Source organism: Protopterus annectens, chromosome 11.part0 (assembly GCF_019279795.1).
Source record: "Protopterus annectens isolate FY-2018-M chromosome 11.part0, PAN1.0, whole genome shotgun sequence".
Classification (NCBI taxonomy): Eukaryota; Metazoa; Chordata; order Ceratodontiformes; family Protopteridae; genus Protopterus; species Protopterus annectens.
Genome location: NC_056745.1, coordinates 1,159,356,250 through 1,159,378,629, shown reverse-complemented (window position 1 = coordinate 1,159,378,629; position 22,380 = coordinate 1,159,356,250). Strand labels below are relative to the sequence as shown.

The following is a 22,380-nucleotide window of genomic DNA, read 5'->3' as shown; positions in this document are numbered from 1 at the left end:
AGCATCCAAAGATAAGGAGGTTACAACTCCCTGTACTCACTCTCATCAGACCAGTAATGGAGTACAATGCTCCCTTCTGTATGTACCTCACCAAATAGCTGCAGCAACTGTAGAGACCTCAGAGGTTTCTCACCAAAAAAAATAATGGCCTACAACACATGACCTACATGGACAGACTGAAGGCCCTTTCACTTTACTCAGTATTGTATAGACTGCTTAGAGGTGACTTGTGCTTGGCCTACAGAGCAGTCTCAGATCCTGCCTTGATGAAGCTGCTGCACATCTGTAAATCCAATGGGACAAGATTCACTCGCTCTATGGATCTTAACCTCACCTGCGATATTAACAGGACGTGTTGGAGAGAAAGATATGTCTCCCAGAGGTTGCCATTCTTCTGTAATAAACTCCCACTTTATGTAAAACAGAGCTCCTCAATTACCGTATTTAAGTGTAACCTGGACAACTGGATGGGAAACCATAAATTTACACTGGGGGTTGCACCTATGTCCCTGTTTGACAGGGGCAGCCAGTGTTGATCTTCGATTTGCATGCAAACAGACTATATATTTTGGTCCATAGGGGAACAAGGGTATAACATGGCTAAGCTTGTAGTGATCTTAGGGCCAATAGCCTAGTAACCTCCTATGATCCTATGATTTGTGAGTTCCATATTTTCTTACAAGGTCTTCAAATTTAAGGTGAACAGCAACTGGAGGAAAGAGGAAATCCCTACTTTGGTCCCCTACTCAGACTGAATCTCAGTAATAGTACTTTTCACCCTTTACATATTCTCCTTATTAAGTCATTATTTTAGTGGGAAATCAAATTTTGCCATTGTTCGCACATAAAATGCCAACAGACCCTGTTGAACACTTTATCCACATCCAGACATGCCAGTAACATCTGGAAGTTAGCACAGAGGATTGAGACTATGGGCTGTTAATGATCTGCTTCCTGTGGTACTGGGTTTAATTCCCTCAGCCTTCATTTCCCTACTGTGTGAGCCTGAGCAAGTCATATAACCAGACATTATTTTGGGACAATTGGGAAGTTGATCTAGACTCCTAGTAACTACATATGAATGGCAATGTTTTTTTTTAAGTTCTGATTCCCTCTGAATTATCATTGTTTTATTAATGTCTCTCCCATTCCACAAAATGACACTGAACAATGTCAAGCAATTTTGGTAAAATTTCTGTTATTATCTTAGACAATACAGGCATAAAACATTATAATCATGATTTAAAATAGAAGTTGGTCCATATGACAAAGGGTCTGTGGGATCTTTCCCCTCTTTCATCAGTACTGCTACAATCACTTTCCTCCAACACACTGGCACATCTGCCCCTTTTGGTGCAATATTAAACAATGTCTTGCAAATCTTTATCAATTTCTTCCCTTCCATCATTCAGACTTCTATAAAAATGCCATCTGTTCCCAGGGACTTACTTGTGCATTTACTACAGTTCGCAGCTTTTACTTCTTATCTATCTATCTGTCTATCCTAGAATTCAAAAATTGAGCCTTTTCTTCCCTTACGGTGGCAAATTGGATGTTGAGAAAATGTTTTACCCATTATATGTCACACAATGAAGTCCCCAATGAGAAGAGCATTAGGTAAACTACATGCTTGCCTTATGGGTTTTGTTCTTTGGAAAGCATTGGGAGTAGGCTTATCCGAGATGTTTGGTGTTGCTTCTGTTGTGTGTTTTAGTGACTGCTGTGAGCAGTGAGATTTGGACAAATTTCTTTTAAGGAACTCAGCATAAGACATTCTGTGTGCATGGTGAGTAGTATGTTCTACAGATAAAAAATAAAATATAATTGTTAGATAAGCTTCATTCAGCAAACAGGAAAGTAACTAGTTGCCAAACATTTCCCCATCTCCCCTTTTCCCCACTGTAGTGAGGTCTCAATGTTGGTATATATAGTTAGGGGTGGTATGGGGGTGTGGGGGTTGAAGCTCCCCAGCTGGGTAGGTTTGAAATACTGCGTTATGTAAGACGGGGATACGCTGGCTAACTAGTTACTTTCCCTGGTGAAAAAATGAATGTTTGCTGAATGAACGTTTGGTGGTTAGGGTTCGATGTTTAGCCATTCGATGGAAATGTTATACTCTTCTCTCTATGAGAGCTAGGCCAGTTAAGCAAGGGGTGAATTTATGAGTATCCATCCAATCATCTATTTCTGATCTGAAGGAAGATAATGTATCACACTGCTTAATTTGCAGTGAGAGTCTATTCCAAAGGTTTGGAAGGTGCTGTGTAATGAACCTATCTCTCTTAGTGGAAGTCTATTCCAGAAGTGTAGAAGATGCTATGCAATGAACATATCTCTCCACCTTGGTTTATTTATCTGCTGATGAAGATTTAGATCCCTTTTTCTGATATTTGTGCGTGTAGTCAATTTGTGTAGATACAAAAAGTGCAGGACTGCTGACTGCTAGATCCCTAATAGCTCAGAAAGCAAGGCATAGATCTCTCCTCAAGAGTCTGTAATATACTAAATACACTGCTTCTAGTATTTTATGATAACTTAAGGTTACAAAAGAAAGTTTTTCAAATTCCATACAGAAGCAAGTACAAAGTTTGCAAAAGAAACTGAAAATCGGTCCTGCACCTCCCGCTACCACTCTTTTGATGCAATTTCATTACAACCACTGTTACTGTCCAAAGATGTGCTACGGCTGAAATGAATCAGGCAGGTGGTGATGAACAGCATTTATAACAAAGACAACCCAGCTAACACTTAAATTTACTCTTCCTTCTAAATAGGTCATGTCAAAGCCATGCTGTTTTGTTCTATGCTATATTTCAAGTGGTCTCATTTCAGAAACACTAGAACACCCAGATCTGTAGAACCGTATGTAAATTTTGTATTAAAACAAGTATTAAAGTAACACAGAATACAATGAAACACAAAATACTTGTCTAGTTGGTCTTACAGCAACTGTTTCATCTGCAGCTACATTGGCTGAACACTTACATCTGTTCTAGAGTCCTTTGGTGGACATTTTTTCATGATACTTCCATGACCTGCAGGACAACTGACCTCAATCAGTTTAAGATGTACAGTGATTTCTTCACCAGCTATGGACTGCAGAAAAAAAGGAAAAAAACACAGTTTTAAATGTATTGTTCATGCAGTCTTTGTCAAATACCTTAATGGTGTTGCTTTATTTTCTTTGTATTCCTAAGTCCACTTCTTACTTGTAATTGTTTTTGCCATTGTGGCCTGGACTATGGCTAAAAAGGGCTCCTGGACCAGTTTGCTTACCCAGTTAACAAAATATAAATAAAACAAAATGAATAATCATAAATGTGCAAATCTCCCATTTTATTGCATTACACTTAGTCTTTGTTTTTTTTTTTTGTTTGTTTTTTTCACAGTGCAGGATTAAAAATATTAATAATGCACAATATTACAAAACATACAGAAACTCTTAAAATTCTTATGCTTCATTTAATTGTATATAAACTAATAGACTTAAGTTGCACAATAATTATTACAGAACATGACAGAAGAAGGAAATAATTTGTCTCTCTCTAGTGTGGCCATTTAGAAATCCTCTCAAAAAGTGGCATGAGACCATGACCCTAAAATTAAGATTTATAATCTACTGGCTAAACTAACAAGGTTATGGCATCTCTGTCATGGTACACAGTTACCACTGGCAGCACAAGTCAACCAGTTCTTGAACCTGCCAACTCTGTATCTGAAGTGTGAAACCTGATACTGCAAGTACTGTCAGTTCAAAAATTAAATTGTTATTTCAACACAAAACAACAGCATTTGAGGTATATTATTCATAAAATTGTTATGTTTTATTAATCTGTTAACTGCATAATCTACTAGGCACAAATCTCTTTTAGGAGTGACCCAGGAGCACCATCTGGCTAAATGAATTGTTCATATTCACACAGTGGGCAAATGGAGGCTGAAGGGATCAAACCCTGAGCTATAGCATGAAGCTTTTTAGCAGCTCATAGCTTTAGTCCTCTGGATCAAACTGTCAAAACTGCTATGCCTTTAAAGCATTCTTTGAGGTGGGTTTCCCCCATACCCTATACCCCTGCTACTTACATATACTAACTCTAACATTGCTAATCCTTGAGGCTAAGGTAAATAATCTGAGGTACAGTAGTTTTGGACTTGGTATGTATTCCCCAATTTGTTATTAAAGTTCTACACTACCAAGGGTCTAAATTATAGTCCTCATTTCAAGGGTATCCACAACTGCTTTACTCATTTCAGAGGTTGTTTTTATTTACATTAAGGAAGGCAGGCTCACACTGTTTTTTGAAAACAGATAGTGTGAGAAACATACCATGAAAGCTACAAGAATACAGCACACAGGTTATAGGCAACTACTCTATGCATGCATTTGTTAGGGACCTAAAGTATGGGAACTCTACTTACAATTTCAAATCCAGGGAAATATTCTGAATGCATAAGTTGAGTAGTTCACTCTCAAGACACTTACCAATTACTTGCTGTCCATTAAAAAGTTGACCTTCAAGACCTGAACTGGCCATATGCAGGACCATACTGACCTCACTATATTCAATGCCTTATCTTGGGGAAGGAAATAATAGGAGAGTAAATAAACTGAAAGTAATATGCAGTTAACTGCCAGAGGAATCACTGAAGGACTGGGAGATGTCAAAAGAAACAGGACAGCATAAGCATCCTCTGGAATAAACAAAGAAACACAATAATATTAGTGTAGTGTCATCTGCAATGTTCAGACTGGTCAACAAACCACATGTAATTTGCAAACACAGAATATTGAAACATATAATATGCTTACACTTCGTAAGTAACAAGTTCAGCTGACACCAAGAGGCCCTAACACTCCTGACACCTACAGCCCCTAATACTCCCAACAACCACTGCAAAGATTTTATGACAATCTTTGTCTCCATGATCCTCCCTGATATATGATTATACTGCTTATGTGCCCATTCCACTGCTCATCAATGTGCCAGGCTGGCACACCCATGTATCCATGCATTTACAATTTATATGATTCAAACATACATGTAATGGGTATATTATTTGTAACATTGCAAACCTGTGCATTGCTGCATTAAACAGGTGAAGCAGAGATATACAGGTATGGTAGCAATACAGTATACATAACCCCAAAACACAAAAACTGAGAACCCACAAATAAATGAAAGGATCCACAGCCAGGAACTAATGATGACCCAGTTTATTAAAAGATTTAACGCTTTTGCGTAGATTATAATACCACTTCTTCAAAATCCATTAAACACACATTAAACAGATACCTATTCTTACACCCCTCCTCAAAAATCACATGTTCTAAAGCACCAATAACATCACAAACCTCATCAAACAATTTACATACAGCGGATATAAAAAGTGTATACATTCCTGTTAAAATGCCAGGTTTTTGTGATATAAAAAAAGACCACAATAAATAATTTCAAAACTTTTCTCACCTTTAATCTGGTCTATAACATGTACAATTCAATTGAAAAACAAACAAATCTGTTAGGGGAAAATATAAAAAATAAAAAATGTACAATAAGCTGGTTGTATAAGTGTACACCACTCTTAAACTAATAATTTGTTGAAGCACCTTTTGATTCAATTACAGCATTCAATCTTCTTGGGTATACACCTGCCATCAATTAAAGAGACTCTGACTAACTCCAAATAAAGTTCAGCTGTCCTAGTAAGATTTTCCTGACATTTACTCAGTTGCTACAGCAAAAGCCATGGTTCGCAGAGAGCTTACAAAGCATCGAAGGGAACTCATTGTTGAAAGGTATCTGTCAGGAGAAGGGTACAAAAAAAATTCCACAGCATTGGATATACTATGGAACACAGTGAAGACAGTCATCAAAAAGTGGAGAAAATATGGGACAACAGTGATGTTGCAAAGAACTGGACATCACTCCAAAACTGATGAAAAGACAAGACGAAAACTGGTCAGGGAGGCTGCCAAGAGACCTACAGCAATGCTGAAGGAGCTGCAGGAATTTCTGGCAAGTACTGGTTGTGTACTACATATGGCAACAGTCTCCTGTATTCTCCATATGTCTGGACTATGGGGTAGGGTTGCAAGATGGAAGCCTTATCTTACACAGAAAAATATCCAGGCCTGGCTAAAATTTGCAAAATAATACATTGTCTCCCAAAAGCATGCAGGAAAATGTGTTATCGTCTGATGAGACCAAGGGTGAACATTTTGGCCACAATTCCAAAAGGTATATTTGGTGCAAAAACAACACTTTGCATCACCAAAAGAACACCATCCCCACGGTGAAGCATGGTGGTGGGAGTATCATGCTTTGGGGTTGCTTTTCTTCAGCTAGAACTGGGGCTTTAGTCAAGGTGGAGGGAATTATGAACAGTACCAAACACCAGTCACTTTTGGCCCAGCACCTTCTGGTGTCTGCTAGAAAGCTGAAGATGAAGAGGAATTTCACCTTTCAACACAACAATAACCCCAAGCATACATCCAAATCAACAAAAGAATGGCTTCACCAGAAGAAAATTAAAGTTTTGGAATGGCCCAGCCAGAGCCCAGACATAAATCCAACAGAAAATCTGCGGGGTGACCTGAAGAGGGCTGTGCACAAGAGATGCACTCACAATCTGACATATTTGGAGCACTTTTGCAAGGAAGAGTAGGCAAATATTGCCAAGTCAAGATGTGCCATGTTGATAGACTTCTACCCAAAAAGACTGAAGGCTGTAATAAAATCAAAAGGTGCTTCAACAAAGTATTAGTTCAAGGGTGTGCACACTTATGCAACCAGCTTATTGTACATTTTAATTTTTTTATATTTTTTCCCCTAACAGATTTGTTTGTTTTTCAATTGAATTGTACAGGTTATAGGTCACATTAAAGGTGAGAAAAGTTTTGAAATGATTTATTGTGGTCTCATTTTTTATATCACAAAATCTGGCATTTTACCAGGGTGTGTACACTTTTTATATCCACTGTACATATTATATAATGAATATCTTCAAGAAACACATATAAACACATAGGATCCTAAAAGACAACTGGAAAATTTTCCAGTGTTTTGATGGTATGAGTGAAATAATGGGACATGAACCTAGGATGGTTTTTAGAAGGGGTAGATCCCTAAAACAAATATTGGAGAATGGGAGTCAGACCAAGGAATATAGTAATAAACAAAAAGGTACATATAAGTGTAGGTCATATACCCAGTGTAAATACATTTTAGAAGCAGGTCGTGTAAAGGTGAACAAATAGGTAGTGTGTACTTCCTTTCATTGTACCTGTAGATCTGTTGGTCTTATTTATTTAGCAATATGTCAGAAATGTGAAGGGTTTTATGTTGGTAAAACCACTCAAAGATTCAAGGATAGAATCTACGAGCACGTGAATGACATAAAGAATAGGCAGGAGAGTAATTCATTGTGCAAACACATGGCAAGACATCCAGATCACCAATTTTTATTTTTTGGGTTGGTCACTGTACATAAAAATCCCATAGGTGGGCCAAGGGCTGATATTATAGAACACAAAGAGACTTTATGGCAACTTAAATTAAATGCCTATGTACCACCAGGTTTAAATGAACTAGCATCCATTTCCAGTATTTTGAGACTTATGTCCCATAAAGTTTAAATAGGTGTATTTTTTAAATAATACATATTTATTTTTTATATTTGTTTTAATTATTTTTTGTATTATTTGTCAGCAGAGTTTTAGAACAATATGTGTTTCTTGAAGATATTCATTATATAATATGTATGTAAATTGTTTGATGAGGTTTGTGATGTTATTGGTGCTTTAGAACATGTGATTTTTGAGGAGGGATATATGAATAGGTATCTGTTAATGTGTTTAATGGATTCTGAAGGAAGTGGTGTTATAATCTACAGGAAAGCGCTAAATCTTTTAATAAACTGTGTCATCATTAGTTCCTGGCTGTGGATCGTACAGTATACATAACCCAATGCATGGACAGTCTTGCCTGCCTCCTCAGACAGTCGATCTTGTTCTTTTGAATTAGTTCAAATAATGAAAAACATAAACAGCATACTCATGGACATTGCAAACTGATTCTAGGTGCACAGATGGCCTAATTTGTTAAAACCAGTTAGTGGGGAGTCATAGGTTCATAGGTTCATAGGTAGGTACTAGGCTATTGGCCCTAGGGCTTATATAAATATAGCCAAAAAGGTACCCTGGCTTTTGCCACCCAAGAAAATTATTTACCTGTGCCCCTGTCGTGCAGAGCCACAGAAGTGATCCCTGGGGTGAATTTCCTATTTCCCATCCAATCATCAAGATTTTTCTTGAAGAGTGCTAATGAGGAGCTTTGTTTGATATGGATAGGTAGTTTGTTCCAGAGTATGGAAAGTCTCTGGGACAGGAATCTATCACTCCATCATGTTCTGTTTATTGTGCTGACAAGGTTATGTCCCTAGAGCATGTAGCTCATAGGGATTGGGATTTCTTTAAGTGTAGCATGTCCAACAGCTCTGGGTTTGACATAGCTTTGTATGTTTTGCAGATATCGCCTCTGAGTAGGCAATATGCGTTGAAGTAAAGCTGGAGTTTTTTGAGACGGTCTGCGTAGGGTATCTGTTTGAGGCTTGTAATCCTCTTTGTGAGGTATTTCATGCCTTCCAGTTGTTGTAGATGTCTTGTGAGGTACATACCAAAAGGGACGTTGTACTCTATAATGAGTCTAATGAGTGATGAGTAGAGGGGAACAATGACCTCTTTTTTCCTGGATGAGAAAACTTTTGTGATGAGGTGTGCCATGTAGAAGGATTTCCTGATTACTGTGGCAATGTGATTATCAAATGAGAGACTACTGTCCACCTGTGTCCCAAGTCCCAAGGTCTCTTATCACACTTTCGGTGTTAAGTAGACTACCACCTAAAAGGTAGTTCATGGGAATAGAGTTTTTACCAAAAGGGATGACAATGCACTTTTTGGCATTGAGCTTGAGGTCATGTCTTTGACACCAGGCATCTGTCTCAGTGAGACCCTTTTGTAGGATGTCCACATTGTTAGGCGTTTTGATTATGGCTCCTAGTTTGCAGTTATCTGTGAACTTCATTAGCCAAAGACCTTCTGTGTTAGCCTGTACTTCAGAGAAGTAGATACCAAACAGGAGAGGACCCAGGACTCAATCCTGTGGTGCACCACTTGTCACTGGTCTGAAGTCGGATTTGGAGTCTGCTACTTTCACAGTGTGGGTTCTGTCAGTGAGCCAGTTGGCAACCCATCTTGTGACATAGGGATTTATAAGTAGTTTAGTGAGTTTATCTATAATTCCAGAGTGGAGTATGGTGTTGAAAGCCTTGGCGAGATCTAGATAGGCTGTGTGAACCACCTTACCCTCATCTACGGCTTTGGTGACTGCTTCAAAGTCGTCTATCAGGTTTAGGAGACATGATCTGCCTTTTACAAACCTTAATTGGGCGGGGTGCTAAGTTTGGAGATTACCAATATCTTTGTTTATAAGTTCCATGATGATATGTTTCATGGCCTTGCAGACCAGGCTGTTCAGGCTAATGGGGAGATAGTTCCTAGGGTCCGTGGTGGATCCCCCTTTGTGGAGTGGAATAACCTTACTAGTACTCAGGCTGCCTCTCCCTAACTTTTATTATTATTATTATTATTATTATTATTAGCAGAGTAGATCAGGGTGGTGTCATTTCAGGTCAGTCTAACAATGCTGGCATTGTTGACCATAGTGGGTGCTGTATATGACATCACTGAGGGCCAAGAATTCACCTTGTACTTGGGGCCCTTTTATGACATCTTCAATGTCACAGATGCAGTAAGTGGAGAAAAATCTCTGTCTTGCTGCTTCACCACATGGGAGGCCTTCCAATTTCAGCCATTCCAGAAGCCAGAGCCACTTCAAAGAATGAAACCAGGAGGGAAATGGCAGCCAAGCCTTATTGATGCATGACATGGAAGCCACTATGATGTAGTACAGGTTGTAGGTGAATATGTATGCATTTTGAACGGTAGGGTTTTAACTAGTAATGGACATGGACACAGATTAAGTCATATAACATTGAGACCAAAGCTGATGAAGTTCAGTTTGTTTTGGCACAAAAGTGTTTAGTTTGTGTTGCATGAAATTAAATCTCAAAGATTCCATAAGCATTCTGGGTGTCCATTTTTCTTATTCTTTTTTTTGTTTTTGGATTCGTTTCGGTTACTGGTCTTCTGAGTCTGTTGAGAAGATGTCTGTCTTTAAGAATATTATGCAGTGGTATTCACTGCAGGGTGAAAGCATGCAAAGGAGAAGGCATTATTGAAGCATATCTGAAAATTTTGCCTATTGTTTGTTGAGATAGTAACTACAGACAGGGTTATATGGTATGGGGATGACAGTAACCATTACTCAGAGTTTGTCACTATCTTTGGTGAGCTAAGGGTCTATGTCAAATAAACGAATGCTTGAAATGTCTATCGTCATATGGTCGAGACCATATGATCGACATTTCAAGTGTTCGAAGGTTGACTTTAATGTCGCCGTGCAGTGCAGAATAGGAGAATTTTCCTTTTCTGCAAGGAAGTGTGGTCTCAGAGTTGGTATATTTAAGTAGGGGGGGTGTGGGAGATGCAGGGGGGCTTGCCCCCTGCTTGCACTGTTAAGGTATGTTTTTCTTTTTTTTTTATTATATATTCGAACTTTAAACATATGGTATTCGACATTTTGAAAGTTGAAATATATAACATAGACCCTGAGCTAATGTTGAAGATAATATAGTACTTTTACTGCGAACATCGATTCCCTTTGTTTTTGTGTGTTGACCGATGCTTATACGAGTAGTTTAGACATCACGCTGTTGACGCATGTTTTGTTGCTTATGTGTGTTTTAAAAACTTAGCATCACTCCTTTCTAAATCTGAGTTGATGGTACTCTGAACTGAATGAGTGGATTGCTGTCTTCAGCTGGAGAGTGTTAACAGCTACTCTTAGCCGTGTAGTCTAAGTGCCTTTGTATCCCATTCACAAGTGACGTCAAGGGTCAGTATGTGACTGACAAGTGGTTTGAGGCAGCAGTCACAATCCTGAGAGTGATAGATCAATCTGTTTTGATGAAGTGGACATTGCATTATTGGACAAAGCTCACAGCTTACAACTCAGTTAATCTCTTCATCCTCTACTATGCCCTGAAGATATAGGTGGTAATCCAAACTACCTGACTACTGGAATGGGGGATGGAAATTAAGTTTCTCTACAAGATAACTGGGATGAATCTTCATGGCAGGGTGTAGAACTCAGTGCTTCAAGAAAACCTTAGAATATGGCCACTGCTCCTTCAGATCAAGAGAGGCAAAACAGAACAAGAACCTGATAAGGATGTTCTTGAGGTGGGTACCACTGAACTTGTGCTGGACATAGGCCAATAAGTTGAGATTCTGAAGCAGACCAGAAGATGAGGAGAGTTCATACTAGCTGGCTAGTATGAGAATCATTGTGAATCCAGAAGATTAGTGGTAATATGTGTTCAGGAAAAGGGAAGTTTGCTCTGTTTGCTTAACCTGCTGTCACTAGGACTCCCATGAGTCTATGTTAAATATTCAAACAATTAAATGTTCGAATCACTAAAGATCGACCTTTAGTGACTAAACATTTAAATGTTCGAATATTTTAAAAAATTAAAAAAAAACTAAACTAAAAAAAACTAGGGTGTAAGCGGGGTGGAGCAAGCCCCCCTGCACCCCCCACATGGGGTGCTGTGCCTCCCCACACCCCCCCGCTACTTAAATATACCAACTCCAAGAACACGCTCAGTGTAGGAAATGGGAAATTTTCCATTTCCGCACTGTAGCACACTGAAGTGCGATCTCGGAGTTGGTATATTTAAGTAGTGGGGTGGCTTGCCCCCCTGCTTACACCCTTTACATTTTTTTTTTTTTTTTTTTTTTTAATAAAAATTAATTGTTTATATGTTCGAACATTTAATTGTTCGATCACTAACGGTCGAGCATTAGTGGTTTGAACAAATAAGCGTTTGAACATATAACATAGATCCAACTCCCACTACACATGTAGAAAGAATGCTCAGGGAAGTGACTTAAGTAATTCTGATTCAACAACTATGTTTTTCCATTAGGCTTTTAAACTTTAACTTATTCATTTAACCATGTAGGTGAGCTGGTATTTTTTGGACCCTTTCCAAACATCATACAGGTCACAAGAGCAGAGGTAACTGTAATATAAATGGACAGGTAAGAGAAATCAGTCAAACGTTGGAAATTGGGAGAACATGCAGATTCTACACAATTAGTGACCATAGCTCAGGAGTGAGCCTCACCCCATAGTTCAGTGAGGGTCCGTTCTTACCACCAAGCCACCACATTTCCCCAGTGAGAGGTAGACTTATGTAGACTCTAGTAGAAACTTCAGCTATACTGATGGGAAAAGCAACCCAGGAGTTCTGGATACTATGAACAATGAAAATGGAATGTGTTGTGTATTAGTATAACTGATACAGGCAAATATATGAGAACTTTTCACATAATTTCTCTTGCCAAAAGTATTAAACAGTTACACAGCAGAGCACTTTCTATGCTTTATGTGTACATATTAAGGGATTTTTTCCAGCATATCAAAAACTACAGAGAACCCATTTGTTAGAATATTTTCAAGATTCAAAGTTAAAGTTTGAGAAAGCAATTTCCTTAAAACTCATTGCGGTATACCTGATGCTAATACAGCTTCAGGTCCTTGCATTTACATGGTATGCCTTATATAAATGCCTGCTATTTCCAACAGATTGACTTTTCAAAGGGAGGTTTGGGTGTAAGGGATAGGGAGCAGACCTCTCAGCTCTTCCTATTTTGGAGCCTTGTACCTATTTTCAGGACTGATTTACCTCTTCACATGATGTACTTATTTCTGTTGGTACATTCTTTATTTTAGGCTTGATTATTTATTGTTTTTGATGACCAGGAAATCTGACTGGGTGGAAAAAAATATTTTAATGGAAGTGCAGGATTTACTCCCTCACACAGTTTTTCTGAATCTCACCCCCAATTACAAAAGCTTTTTAAACTGTTTGAGCACATGACACCCAAGAAACCAGACTACAGGAATAACACACTAGTGGCACCAATAATTTAAAGAAAGTGAACCTACACATCTCCCTTTTTCAGAATCAAAAATAAATTACTTGGTGAGGTATATTTTTATAATATCATTCATTAAAGTCTACAAATTCTAATGATTTATCCTTTGTTGACCAGGTTAGTGGTCTCTTTAGCGGAGACATGAGGTGGTATTTATATTACTAGGGGACATTTGGCTAGGGCATCAGGGAACATACCCTACTTTTTTGACACATGCTAAGTGATTTTTTTTTACATCTCATTAGAAGGAGGGCACAGCCAGGAGTACTACATCCTCTTGATGCTGCATTGCAGGGTCAGCAATCCATTCACTTGGTGTGGGGATAGAACCCACAACCTTCTGCACCAAAGGCAAGTGCACTGCCTGTTAGACCACTGGCACTGACTTTGATAACATGCATATATTTTTCATTATTTTTGTCACTCTTATTTTTTTTAAATTGTGTTTCTGAGTAGTATTCATCAAACCTATTGGAAGTTGGAAGCATTATGTGCTATTTCTGTAGTCACATTTTATGCTAATTAAGTGGCTCAATTTTTGTCTGGATGTATTTACTTTTCAAGAGTCCTTGTAGTAATTTTTATGGTCTTCAGTTAGAGAGGTATGATTGGGAGGATAATCTTTAAATGGAAAATAAAGGAGGAAGAGAAAAAATGTAGAAAATACAGTTGTGTTAGGAGCTTACCCTAAATGTAGATATTCAGGTAGATTCACTGTTGCAGAACTCACATTTGGGATATCTTTCATGCACAGTAGTCCACATCTAGCCCAACATCCAGAGATTTAGCCTTTCCCAGGATTTTGGCCGATGTCCTCTCATCAAAGCATAAGGACATTAGTGGTATCAAGGATGCACTGGCTGATGACATCTTCAGATCTTTCTTGTTCCTCAAATTGTCAGGCAAAGGTCTTTGGCACTAGAGCCCCAGTGGACCAAATGGTATAGTCCCATGTGCTCTATGTCCACCCCCAAAGAATTCCAATCATCCCTCTCCATGTCGTAGACTGACAATGGAGGGATGGGACAGACCTTTAAATTATCTCTATTTTGGAAGAGCATCCCTATTTTCAGGCATAATTTAGGCTATCCCTACTTTTGGAGGTATGTTCCTATTTTCAGGCTCAATTTACTCCTTCACACAATTTTCTGAATTCCCTTCATCACATGTGATTTTTGAAGCTGTCTAATGCACAGAAAACCACATAACCAACATACTAGTGGCAACAATAATTTAAAGAAAGAGGACACATCTTACAAATCCCCTTTTCTAAAACAAAAATAAATAACTTTGTATGGCAGATTTTTGTGACAAAATTATTTAAAGTCTACAGATTTTATACTTTTTCTTTGTTAATGTGCTTATATTTTCCGTCATTTTTGTCACTTTTTTTAACGTGTTTCTGAGCAGTATCCCAAATTTCTACTGGTAGAGGGAAGAGTTATCTGCTATTTGGTATTCAAATTTTATGCTAATTTGATGTCCAGATTTTTAGCTGGATGCTCCTGTTTTTCAAGGGCCTTTGTTCCTATTTTCAATGTGTGCAGGTTGAGAGGTATGGGACTTGATTTGGTGGCAAAATGAGAGGGAAAGTAGGTGATGGGAAACTAGGCAGCCAGCCAACCCATAGGAAAACACAGAGAATGTCAGAAAGGGGAAATGAAGAAGGGTACCTACATTACAATGCTGAATCTACTTGAATATTTACATATATGGTCAAGTTCCTAATACAACTGCATACCTCTCAGCTGTACCAAATTCCTCGCTATTTACTGGTTTTCAGGGCAAAATAATTGGGTGCCATGAATTTCAAAACGGCCCCTTCAATTCCCGATTTTTTATTTTTATTTACAATTTTAAGTTATGGCTGACATCATCACTTATCACCAGCATATCCCACAACATCATCAACATGCAGGGCAAAGCGTGGTGACATCAACTTTGTGAGGTAGTGCCTGACTGCCTGTCAAACTCAGAGACTGGGGCAGGACTTTCAAAGCATGGGTGGTGACATTGCTAGTAGTCAGGGAACTTTTACAGAGGATTGCTGGTCAGTCTGTGAGTTGTAAACAGCGGCATCAGCTTGAAACTATAGGGAAAAAATAGCAGGTAATGGGAAGTTGTTGCATCAATAAAGTATGCAAGTTGTGGAATCCAAATGGGAAGGAGGAACTGCTGAGAATGAGGACATGCCTATTTCTAGATCTGACAGGTATGAATAGTTAAAAGTGCAAAATTTGTTTGTGGACCACAGCCCCTGAATGGAGAGTTCTAATCTTCTCAACTGCAAGAGTCTTTGTACAGGTTTTCCATTATTTTATTATGTATAGAATCGCAAACACGTAATTCCTTATTAACAAGACCCGTAAATCTTGAAAGAACAAAGTTAAATCTCAGGGAAATTCACAATGTTGTACATAAATCATAGCAGATGAGAGGTACAAAGCCTTACAATATAACTTGTAGTGTGCAGCTTGCACAATAGTGAGGAAAGGAAGATCCAGTACAAAAAACACGTGCATTTTTAACCAACGTATACATGCTCTACAGGTTATGTTGTTGCTGTACAAGTAGAAGCCTAATTTTAGTTAATATTTGATTTCTTTCTTACAAATGAAAGGTGGTTGTACAAGTAGAAGCCTAATTTTAGTTAGTATTTGATTTCTGTCTTACAAATGAAAGGTGGCTGTTAAAGTGCATTCCGGTAACTTCTAGGGACATTAATAGTGATACATAGCCTGAAAATGTTTAATTGATCAACAGAGCTATTTTAATGTATTTTAAAGTGCTTGTACTAGAAAACTGAAACTGACTAGAAAAGGTGTTTCTCTTACCATTCTAACCTACACCCATATCTCCTTGTTTCCTAGGATTATTTTCTCTCTCCTTCTAGCCTAATCCAGCCCATCCCATTGAAAGCCTTGCAATGCAGAGGAGACTGCCAATTGCAACTTATTGCAATCTAAAGTAGTTAAAGTGTCATTTAATGTAAAAGACTTACCTAAATTACAAGGAAACAAGGTTAATTTTGCTCTTCTGCTTTCTGTTTTACATTCTGGGTTACCACGTCTGTAAAGTACCACTCAGGAATCTGCATCACTGGCAGTGTCATAGTAAGCCCCCCAACTAATCCTGTAACTACATTTCAAAGAAATTTGCAAATAAATAATTATAGATAAGTCTTGGCCATTACCTACCCTGAAAAAAACAGACTGATTGTCTCTGCAATCTCGCGCCTGGTCAGGCCCCTCTCCGTTCACCTCGCTTTGCTCAGCTCTCTACGTTCCCCTACCCTGCCCCCATTTCCCACCCACCCCTACTATACCTACATTTATTTTAACCCTCAACACCTGACCACTACCTACACCAATCACCTACCCAACATCATACCTTCTAGCTACAAACCCACACTCACCTCATCAACTCAGACACCTTACAGCCATCACCCAAGCACCACTACTATATAGCATGAAAATCACACTAGCATCTCTCTTATTAGCCCTCACATCACTAGCCTACATAACATCCATACAAACCAACTTACCTCTACACAACACCACATTCCACACAACACAAACTACCACACTCACAAAAAAACACTTAAACTTCTCCATTAGCTCTACAATTCTAAATGTCAGTACTACACTATATATACACAATATTTACATACCAAGATGCAACACTAAAAGAACCTCACATAGATCAACCATAGAAATAGCACACATAACCAAACACCTACTATCAACCATAAACAGACTACTTATCTCTGGTGACATACACCCAAACCCAGGTCCATGCAAAACCAAACAGATATCTGACCTATTAACTCTTAATATCAACACAAGAAGCATTGCTAACAAGGTACCTGATCTACATGCATTTATAACCCACTATGCTCTTGACATACTGGCCATCACAGAGACATGGCTAAAACCTAGCATACAAAATGAAGAGTTCCTCCCCCCAGGCTATAATATCCTGAAACTTGATAGAGTAGTTAGGAAAGGAGGAGGGATAGCCATTCTCTTTAAAAATACACTCAACCTCCAACCCCTTCAAACCCCTCTACCTAAATTTAATAATGCTGAAACCCTAATTTCAACCCTATACTTAAACAAAACAAAAAAAAATCAACATTCTCTGCTGCTACATACCTCCAGGAAATAACTCTCCCATAACTGAAGATATCTTACAGTGGACAAGAGATAAATTACCACAAGAAACTATCCTATCAGGAGACCTAAATACTGATTGGTTAGCCTGCAACTCCAATAACCCCACTAACCACATTAACCTGTATGGGTTCTCTCAACTCATTCAAGAATCCACTAGAACAGATAAAAGATCACAAAAACAATCCATTCTGGATTGGGTACTGGTCAATTACCCCAAACAAAACTATCAGACAGGCTGTCTGCCAGATGGTCTCAGTGACCACCTCCCCACATTCCTGCTACACAAATGCAGTAACCTACTTAAGCTCATAGCTCATAGACTAATACGAGATGACTGAAATCTAAACCCTTATGATCTTAACACTGTTCTAAGCTATTGTAACTGGGAGCCACTAAAAACCCTCGGATTAGAACAGGCAGTTGACTACTTTAATAGCACTTTTACCAGTGTCCTTAACAGGCTCGCCCCTGCTAGAAAAATTAAAGTGAAAGCAAACTATGCTCCATGATTAAGTAGAGAAACTAGAGCCCTATTAAAATCCAGAGATAAAGCCTGGAAAATCTGGAAGAGGGAAAACACCACCCATTCCAAACAAAACTACCAACAGCTTAGAAATCAGGCCAAGGAACAAACCAAACTTGATAAACAGAACTACTTCCTAGGTGCCCAAAGCAAATATTCAAAAAACCCACAAAAAGTTTGGCAGTCAATCAATTCCTTACTAAAAGCAGGCAAAACTGCTACTCCAGCTCTTAATTCCACCAATAACACTATGGACATAGCAACTCAATTTAACCGCCACTTCACAAAATCCATCCTAGCATTATCCAACCAACTATCCAAAAATAGCCCCTCTCACACCACAGCGAATCATCTAGAAAACATTCCCCCCTTTAATCTATCACCACTCCCCACCTCCACAATTAAAAACTCCTTCTAAAACTGAAACTTACCACTCTTGCAGCCAATAACTTACAAGCTAGCTTCCTAAAAATGGCTGCTGACTCTGTATCTTATCCTGTTTCCATCCTCATTAACCGCTCCATACAGGAATCGCATATCCCACAACTCTGGAAGGTTTCATATATTATCCCTCTTCATAAATGCGGTAACTCTTATGACTTCTCAAATTACCAACCCATTGCCATTCTATCCCCCCCCTGTCTAAACTACTAGAGAAGTGTATACACCATCAAATCATGAAATTTCTGAACACACATAAACTCCTTTCCACCACACAACATGGCTTCTGCCACCATCACAGCACAACTACTGCTCTTCTCTCTTTTACTAATCTAATTAAACTACACAGGAACAACAATAACTTTACATCTGCCATTTTCTTGGATCTATCCAAGGCATTTGACATGGTCTCACACACTATTCTACTAGACTCTCTAGTCTCCCTATCCTTTGCCCCATCTACTATAGCCTGGTTTAGAAGCTACCTATATGACAGACAACAATCTGTCCAATGGCAAGGTGTACTATCCCCTCAACTTCCAACTACCATAGGAGTGCCTTAAGGCTCAATACTGGGCCCACTTCTCTTTTCTATCTTCACCAATAATCTACATAGCTCAACCAAACATGCCACACTGATTCAATGTGCAGATGATTCAACTTTGATCTGCACAGCCCCATCTCCTTCCATTCTACAACAGCTCACCCTGGAAGTCTTTAACTTGTATAAAACTAGATCTCTGATATCCAACTCATCCTAAACCCCAATAAGACCAAGCTAACTCCTATTTACCTACAACAAATCAAGGACCACTCCTCTTTACTTTACCATCACCTCTAAAAATGGCACTACCATTTCCTCTTCCATCCATACCAATCTTCTCGGCATTGAAATTGACAATAACCTTCACTTTGAAGTTCACATCTCCCAAACCATCTAAAAAGTTCACAAAAAATGGGTACCCTATACATGCACAAAAACTTCCTCTCAGATCAATCAAGAATCACCCTAGCCCAGACTCGCCTATTGTCTACACTAATGTATGCAGCACCAATTTTCACCAACATCAGAAAAACTAACCTTGACAAACTCGAGTCATGTTACAACAAGATCGCCAAGTTTGCTAAAAACTCCACCTTCAGAACACATCACTGTCTAGCTCTAAGGAACCTACAATGGCTAGAACTACCCCAACTACTTAACTACCACCAGCTATTCACTGCCTACAACATCCTTAAATACCCTGATAAAACCCCATCATTAATTCAACTACTTATTACACAGCAAATCGCCCACTCCGCTCTAGTGACAAATCTCTCCTCTGCATCACTAAGGCAAACAATACTGCAGGAAAATCACTATAATCCCATAGCATGGCTAGAAACTGGAATAGCCTTCCCCCTTCACTGTCCTCAGCCTCCACCACTTCACACTTCAAAAACTCCCTCAAATCACATCTGATGAATACCTGGCTATGTCCATGTATTACTTAACTTAAGCTCTCCTATCCCTTCCCTTACTTACCTATGAACAACTACCAAGCTATTCACTGTTATGTTCTACAGGACTAAAACTCTTTCAGCTATTTTTCCAGACTGAATGTACCTCCTAATCCTTGCAATTTGTAATATATCTAATTGCTGAAAAGTGTTCTGTCTCTATAGTTCAATGTGAATATCTGATTGTTTGATGTATAATGTACTTTGTTTTTACAACTCTGTATAAATATATTACTATTTGATAACCAATCTGGAGCTTTTCTCCCCGGGCCTCCGCTGAAAATGAATCTAGTCCAGTCGGAATTTCCCGTTCAACAAATGTAAAATAAATAAATAAATAAAAATAAGCAGTTTGTTATGAAGTAAACAAAACACACATTCAGTGCAAGAGAAACAATGCATCCACTGTATCTAAAAATGACCAAAGTGAAGATAACAGCCTTCAGAATGCACATTCCTTCCCTACTGATGGATGTGCAGCTGCAAAATCTTCTTTACACAGCGCTGTCTCAGCAGATACTCCCCCTCATTCACTCAGGACTGCCAGGAAAATGTGTTAAGCAAATAAATAAAAAGTCACATAATTCCAAAATAAGGTTCAGAGCAAACATGTGCTGCAACACACTAATTGCAAAGCATTCAAGAGCTAAAAAATAAACACATAATATTTAAAAAACATATCTGAATACTAAAGTCATAAGTTCTTTCTTAAATTGCTACCAAACAGCATAATTTGCAAATATACTAAAATCCAATGCATTTACCTTCCCAATATTCCTAAACCCCTATTTAGGTGCAAGCTTATCTGCCTCTGCTAAGCCACCAGCAACTTGGGCAGCCCAGTGATTTGCTCAAACCGGTCAAATTAATGACATAACCCCATCAAATAAGACAAAAAGGAAAGCAGAAATTAAAATCAAGCATGCGTCCATTGCAGTATCATTTACATGCAACCCGTAGCATTTATTGTTGCGAAGAGCAGCTCCTGCAACAACTTAACAATGCGCTTAGTGTTTCCTAAATAGTTTAACGTGAAAAGAGCTAGCAGCTCCAGACTCGTGCCGTACTTGTGATTTAACTTTTTGTGAGGAACTGAAGCCAGTCTCATGAAATGCTTAACCCCAGCCTATGGTAAAGGAAAACATGTGGTGAGCCTGTATCTTAGTTTAGGTCTAAATTGTGCCCGGCATCTACCTGTGGCTGTTTCTCCAGTAGGAGACAAGTCTATCAAGTTTGCAGTGATTTGAGGTTGTATCCTTGTGCTGTTAAGAAACAGCTGTATCCCCTACAATTAAAACAAACTAGAGCTTTGTCACCTAGCTCCACATGGTTTTATTAAAGCAGGGTGTGTTCATGATTTTCAGTTGTATTAGTTAATAGTAGTGCTTCAATGGGGACACTAGAGAGCAGCAACATCAGTGCAGTAATCTTTTTTTCATTTTGTTTTGTTGTAATGTTTAGGGGTTCCTCATGTCCCCACATCAGGCAACAGCTCCTGCTGAATTTGTTGTTACTTTCAAAAGTTTAAGCAACTTTCACAAAAGTCCATCATTTTCTGACTTGACTTTTTTATTATTTTCCATGTTTTTTTTTTTTTATAAACTAAGGTGTCTATGTTATCAGATGAGTCACTAAATGATGTCTGATCTTATAGACATTTAATTTTAGTGTATGCCTTTAATGAGTCCTCTAACTGTATGAACTTTTAAGGGATGGGTGCCACTGAGAGTTTTTAGCATGGTGTCTTTGTTCCATAAACATAATGAAAATTATGACTAGATTTCTTACTCTCTATTATTCATCCAAGCTGTGGGGTAGCCTCCTACCTTCTTGATTTTTAAACTTATTCTTATTTCTTCACGTACCTGCCCACTCTTCCCCCTACCTCATTTGCCTAATCTCTGCGTAGTCCTCACCATAACCCAGTTAATCCCCTTTCCAAATTAGTACTCCTGTTTTTCCCCTTCTTATGCCATACCTATCAAGTATACTGATTGATATATATTAATTTATATTTATTTACTGGGGTAGTGCACTGATCTTGGTTTCCCTAAATTCACCTATATATTTTGTCGTGTACATCACAGAATTTGTGACTTTGTGACAAAACAGTGAAGGTTAGTCATTGTCATACCTCTCAATCTCACAAAACAAGAAATCTAGACAAAACCAAAAATAATGGTGGGACAAAGGCCCAAAAAGAGGGACAGATTTTAAATATTGCTCCTGTAAACTCAGATAGTTGCTAGAATAACAGGTTTTGCATTATTATGTATTTTCTGAGGGATATGAAGTCTGAAATTCAAATGTCTGCCATTATTTATTATTATTTAGTAACTTTAGACTCCATGTTGATATGCCACAATTTCACAAGAGTGGGCAGGGTTACATGATTATGCAAATTTTATGTTAATCCGCTTAACATTTTTTGGTCACTTGTACCTACTTTTCTTGAGCCTTTGTCCAGATTTTTGATGTTTCAGGATTGAGAGGTATTCACAACTGTATTATGTTTATTGTACTTTTCATTGCTACAGTTCTCACATTGTGAAGATTCCTAGAGCTCAATGTACTAGGGAGGAAAATAAAAGTTATTTGGATATAAGGCATTGGAGGAC

The 22,380-nt window shown here is 38.4% G+C and overlaps 1 protein-coding gene across 1 annotated transcript in view; it reads right to left on the bottom strand.

The window, feature by feature from the left end:
• The window catches only part of LOC122815758 (kininogen-2-like), a 340,159-nt gene that overhangs the window by 25,500 nt on the left and 292,279 nt on the right, over window positions 1-22,380 (bottom strand). The window contains exon 8 of the mRNA XM_044088520.1: window positions 2,986-3,096. Coding sequence (XP_043944455.1) covers window positions 2,986-3,096 — 111 coding nt within the window. The remainder of the gene's footprint in view (window positions 1-2,985; window positions 3,097-22,380) is intronic.